Source organism: Sciurus vulgaris (assembly GCF_902686455.1).
Source record: "Sciurus vulgaris genome assembly, chromosome: X".
Classification (NCBI taxonomy): domain Eukaryota; kingdom Metazoa; phylum Chordata; class Mammalia; order Rodentia; family Sciuridae; genus Sciurus; species Sciurus vulgaris.
Window position 1 is genome coordinate 94,749,477 of NC_136471.1, and position 6,350 is coordinate 94,755,826.

At 42.4% G+C, this 6,350-nt stretch overlaps 1 protein-coding gene across 1 annotated transcript; it reads right to left on the bottom strand.

The window, feature by feature from the left end:
- Nucleotides 1–3,675: 3,675 nt before the first annotated feature.
- LOC306651595 (glyceraldehyde-3-phosphate dehydrogenase-like) lies at nt 3,676–6,029 on the bottom strand (the record flags this gene model as incomplete). The annotated part of the gene is made up of 2 exons (XM_079124250.1): nt 3,676–4,047; nt 6,021–6,029. The coding sequence occupies 2 exons, from the start codon at nt 6,027–6,029 to the stop codon at nt 3,676–3,678; spliced, it is 381 nt and encodes a 126-aa protein (XP_078980376.1).
- Nucleotides 6,030–6,350: the final 321 nt, after the last annotated feature.

A 6,350-nucleotide genomic window follows, 5' to 3' on the forward strand; every position in this document is an offset into this window, starting at 1 on the left:
AATAGTTCTGGGTTAAAAAACTTATGCCTGTTTTCCAGACACATTAAATAAAGCTATCTGCCAAATACCTTTGATTCTCTTACAGTGAATTTGGCAGACAGATAATCCTTAAGCACTAGATTTTTAAAAAGAGGGCTTTACTAAAGAGATTTAACTCATAACTGGATTCCTTAATAAAGGGATTTTGTAACACAAAGCTAGGACCAGCTTTGCTTCACCACCTGAGCCTTTAATGCATTTTCAGGTACCTCCGCACTCATGGAGGTATCAAAAAAAAAAAATTACCCGGGTGCTGTGGTCCACGCCTGTAAGCCCAGCAGTTCCAGAGGCAGAGGCAGTAGAATCGCGAGTTCGAAGCCAGCCTCCGCAATTTAGTGAGGCCCTGAGCAACTTTGGGAGACCCTGTCTCTAAATGAAAAATAAAAAGGGCCAGGATGTGGCTCAATGGTTCATTGCCAATGGGGTTCAATTCCCAGTACCAAAAACGGACAAAAGAACCCTCAAAGTTTCATCCCATGTCAAATGAGTTCCTCCTCCTCTCAGCCCACCTTCCTCCCATGTCTCTTCCCGCCACAAGACCTGAGATGGCAGCTGCACCATCTGTAAGAACAATACATATCAACCACGCGGTCCTGCTTCCTCCGAGGTCATACACCGCATTGCCCGACCTAACTGACGCCTAGTGGCTCCTCACTAACCCTTAAGCTTTTGAGACCTACCAGTTAAATTCCACCAGGTAAGAACAAAGCAAGACCTCGGGAATAACACCCGCACAAGCACAACTCCAAACACACCACGCGGCGCACACGAGTCAAGAAGGCACACAGTGCGCATGTGCAAGGCCCGCACAGGCCTCGTGGTCTGCAGCTCCCAGGCCCCGCCCCCACCCTCCCATCCCCCACCCCGGACCCCACTCGGGAATCTGCTCTCTCTCGGCTGTTCCAGGCCCCTCAAGACTCAAGACACCTCCAACAGCAACGCAACACTCGCCCAGTTTTCACCTAACCCCTCCTCACCTTGGGCCACCTCCTCCCTTCTCCTGATCTGCCAGACAATGCCCACAGCAGCAGTGCAGTCTAGAAGGAAAAAAAAAAAAAACTCCCTCGAGGTTTTTCCAACTTCCAGGCAGCAGGCTGCACTGCCCGACCCACTGAAGCCCTCTGCCTAGTCTTCACACTCACAATTAAGTCTGCTGGAGGATTAATCTGGGGACCTACCGTCAAAATTCCAACCAGGGAAATCAAACCACCCACGAAGAACTCCACGTTCACCACACACGGTTCGAGGGAATGTGCACAGTGAGCATGCGCACAAGCATGCGCACAGAGACTGGCACCTCCCACGCAGACTGTGGCTCCCCCTATATGCCCACCCTTAGGTCGCCAATGAGGACTCGAGAATTTTTCTTTTCTCAGCTGTTTCAGGTCTATCTAAGCCTCAGATACCTCCAAATGCACACTTAACACTTAGCCCACCTTCACCTGACCCCTCTCCTTCTTAACCCATCCTCCTCCCCTGTCCTGGTCCCTCCACCATAAGGCTCACGGCTACATAGGCTAGTATGAAAAGAAGGATAAAGATCTTAAGCCCTCCGAGGCCATGGTCCGCACTGTCCAACTTTCCCTAAGCCCCCTGACTAATTCACTCACATCTGTCCAGGTTGCCAGGTGACAGCAGTCTCTCACAAAGTAAAGAAAGAATAATATATGGTGGTTACAGCCGAAATGCAGAATCTATGGAGTTAAGTGCACTAGCCAATCCCAATTCTCCTAGGCCACTCCATCTGCCAATCTCAAACCTGTTAGCAATATCCCTGGTGCATGTGCAGTGGTGTATGTCTCCTGAGCTATCTTTCAGTTCTTTCCTAACACGTGGAAGTCCTTCTCACCTGGACATGGGTGTGTCCTTCCCAGGGTAGGGGGTAGAATAGAAGCTTTTCCTTCTCTCTCGCCAGTTTTTGTTCTATGACTGCAAATTTCCCCATGCTGGTGCTACCTCTTTTTAAATATTTTATTAGTTCTTTTTAGTTATATATGACAGAATTTAGTTTGACATGGCATACATACATGAAGTACACCTTCCCATTTTTTGTGGTTGTACATGATGTGGAGCTACACTGGTCGTGTATTCATATGTGAACATAGGAAAGTTATGTCCCACTGATTCTACTCTTTCCCATTCCCATCCCTCCTCCCTTCCGCTCACTCCCCCATCCAATCCAGGGAATCTCCACTCCCCGTCCATTGTGCATCAGCATCTGCATATCAGAGAGAACATTTGGCCTTTGGTTTTGGGGGATTGGCTTATTTCACTTTGCATGGAACTCTCCACTTCCATTCATTTACCAGCAAATGCCATAATTTCATTCTTCTTTATGGCTGAGTAATATTCCATTGTGTATATGTGCCATATTTTCTTTATCCATCCATTGAAGAACACCTGGGTTGGTTACATAGCTTAGCTATTGTGAATTGATCTGCAATAAACATTGATGTGGCCATGTCACTATAGTGTGCTCATTTTAAGTCCTTTGTGTATATACTGAGGAGTGAGATAACTGAGTCAAATGGTGTTTCCATTCCAAGTTTTCTCAGGAATATCCATACTGCTTTCCAGAGTGGTTGTACCAATTTGCAGTCCCACCAGCAATGTATGAGTGTACCTTTTCCCCCACATCCTACCGTGCTGCTTTTCACCTGTTGATTTACCCTCCAATTTTTCCCAGTTCCACTGCTACAGTGGCCCTCAAGAGGAGTCTTTACAGTGTGAAAGTGCCTCTTCTTTCCATCCCCAAGACCAAATAAAAGAGAAGGGGGTGGGGAGATGAATCTTCAGTCTCCCTAGAGATGTAGGAAAGTCTTTAGCCTCTGTGAGAGCACAAAGACATTTTAAGCATGACAGGAATCTAGAAAAAATGTAAAGAAAAGGATTGGTAAATCAGAATAGTAAAATTGTTAAATCTAAATGAGTGTTAAGAATTGCACGAATCTTGGTACCCAGCATTTTTACTTCTAGGACCTTATATTACACAAATGGTCTTGAATGTGAACTAATATTCAGATGCCTGGGACTTCCAAAGCAGCCTAATCTATAATAGCATGGTCATGAACTTGCTATATAAGTAAATTATGACACATTTGAAAATTAAATATGGCTAGCCATCAAACCATTGCTGAATAATGTTTCCTGTCACAGCAGTGCTGCCCAATATAATTTATTAATCTGAGATAGCTGGTTATGCACTATTGGGTGTGTGCAGTATGTTCCCCAAGAAAAATACACTGGAAAATTCACCAGTGCTACTACATCATCACCCTTCCTCTTACACAGTTTTTAAATTTTTTTTTCCTGGATGCAGAGGACTTTATTGATGATATGTGACCAAGTAGGTCTCCCTAAGTACCTCACCTTCTTCAGCAGGGCTGGATGGAAACTGAGAAGAAAGGGAGATTCTAAATGTCTTGAGTGAGTTGCAGCAGAGACTTCCCAACAACTGAGGACCTTTTCCTAACTGATCTAACTGGGGCTGGTGGTCCACGGGCTCTTATTCCTTGGAAGCATGCAGACCATTTTGCTGTAGCCAATATGAATTCAAGTTCATATCAGGAAATGAACTTTACATAGTGGCAGTTGAAGGCAATGCCAGCTCCAGCATTGAAGGTAGAAGAGTCAATGTCATTGTGAAAGTTGCAGTGAGACAACCTGTTTCTCCTTGTAGCTCAGGATGCCCTTTAGGGGGTCCTCTGATGTTTGCTTCATCACATTCTTGATGTGATCATATTTGGCAGCTTTCTCCAGGCAGCAGGTCAGATCCATGACTGACACATTGAAGGTGGACACATAGGAGGCCATGCCAGCAAGCTTAATATTGAGCTCAAAGATGACCTTGCCCTCATCCTTGGCAGCACCATTGCGGGCAGAGATAATATTCTGGGCAGCTTTATGGGCATCATGCCACAGTTTCCCAGAGGAGCTACACACAGTATCCTGAGTTGGTAGTGGTGGAATGTACTGGTTATGAGTCCTTCCATGATGGTAAAGTTGTCTCTGCAACCGAGATGTATGAGAGGTGCCTGTGTTGATCCCTAATAGCTTGTGCACTCATCCCCACCTCTTTAGAGGAAGAAGTAGGTTTATAAGAAACTCCTAGCAATATCTCTCAATTAGTTATGCACTAAGCATCCTTTTCATGCACTCTTCCTTCTGGGAGTCATCCTTCAGGTGGACAGCAGTAGGTACACAACAAGTACAAGAGTGAACTTGAAGTGTCTGGGTGTTTGGTCATTTATTTGCTCATATGAATTGCAATAAAATAGACAATCTGATTTTTGCATCCATTCAGGAATTTTATAAATTAACAAATACATAGATAGAATGGTGTCAACTGACATTAAGTGCTACAACAAAGCTGTAAATGAGCCTATGTTTGTTTTAAACACGTGTGAGTGCCTGTACATTGATTATTCACGGGTTTTTTTTTTTTGGCCATTATAGGTAATATTAGAATGAACATCTTGTACTTGCACTGTAGCACACTTTTCTGACATTGTCTTAGGAATTATTTCTGGAAATTGGATTGCTAGATGGAAAAACGTGAGCAGTTAAAATGTTTTAATGTATATTGCTAGATGACTCTATGATATGAGAAACCATTTTGGGTACAAGTCCAGTAGGGTGTACAAGAAGCTTCATTCTCTTCTACCCTTGCAATTAAAAAAAATAACATTCATTATTTTTTGACTATTTGAAGGGGGGAAATACTGCAGTAGCATTCAAATCTGCATTTTTTATTTTTTTTAATTTTTTTCAAAATTGCATTTTTGATAGAAAATAAAGTTGAACATTATTGTTCAAATAATTTAGGCTGAGAAAAGTAAATCCATAAAATTAGAAAGAGAAGAATTAAGAAATGACCCTGGAATTCCAGCATTCATTAAAAACCTCTATTCTATTTGTCATCTTATTGCATATATTTTCATATATATGTGTGTGTGTGTGTGTGTGTGTGTGTGTGTGTGTGTGTGTGTGTGTGTATAACACTTTAACTTTATCATTCATGTTATGGCAACATTCTCAGGGATCATTCCCTGAGCAATTTTTTAATTGCTTCTCCAGGGGGAAAAAATCCTCACCTGATGAAATAGGGGCTAGAGGGTAATTACAACTTGTCCAATGTCAATACCATCTGGCAATGTATTCTGGGAATTAAACCTGTGTTTCTCTGATTCCATTGTCTTTCTAGTTTATTTACATTGTGATGCCTCCTAGGTCCACTAACTCCCTTGAACTCCTTAGCTCAAGGAGGGACTAAGCAATCCCATGAGCATCTTCCACAAGAGGTGGTGCAGATGTCCAGGATGCAGGATTGGCAGAAGGAACAAAATGAGCTAAGTCATAGAAGCATGCTGGCAAACTATAGAGGCCACCAGACTGGAGATTAAGGCTGTGGGTCAGAGGGTAATCTTTTATTTGGTGTCCTTTGACCAATAGTAGGTAATAATAAATGAATGAGTAGATTGTGAATACTATAAAGAATCTTTGAAATCGTTTTTCTAATCATTGCCTGGTAAACATGAAGAAAGTTTTCCTGATTGCAAGAGTTTCTCTGAATCTGATTGACAACATGTCACTTTAAACTTTGACACAAACAATCTGCAAACTCCTTCAAATACTATTTATGCATACTTTGTTGCTGCACACACAGTCACATATATTCAGACAGGTATTCCTTAGTATCAGTGCCTCTGGGTGAAGCAGGGAGGAAAGAAGTTTCTGTCCTTGGAAGCTCCACCACTGCAAGGTATTGCCCTTTCCCCTTCCATATACAGAACTCACCAGGTTTGCCTTTTTGTGACAACCAAGCCCTATTATATAACTGTGCCTGTCATCTCATTTATCACTGATGGGATGTAGGAATCTCATCTATGCTACAACATTCATCTGGCTTTGTACTTCTTTCTCATGACCAAGTTTCCTCTTATGCACATGTGCCCTGGTAGTCAGTTAATTGGTGAGGGTACCTTGGTCATGCTATCCTTTGATGGTTCTTATGTCTCTACCTGTATACCTTTGTCAACAAGTTGTACCACAGTCAATGTTAGATATTTCATTCAATGGTATGAATTTTTTGTTCCTGGTCCTAGTTATTATGGAGGGAAGATTATTTCTAAATTAATTTCCATTTGCATGTATACCCATAGGAATTTTGCCATATATTTTGATGAGGAAAATATTGTCAATGAAAGCTACCATTTCTTAAGCACCCATGTGCTGGATTGAACTAGGTATATTATCTATGCTATCACAAACCTTCCCACCAGTTTAAGATGCAGGTTCAGATAAGGAATCTG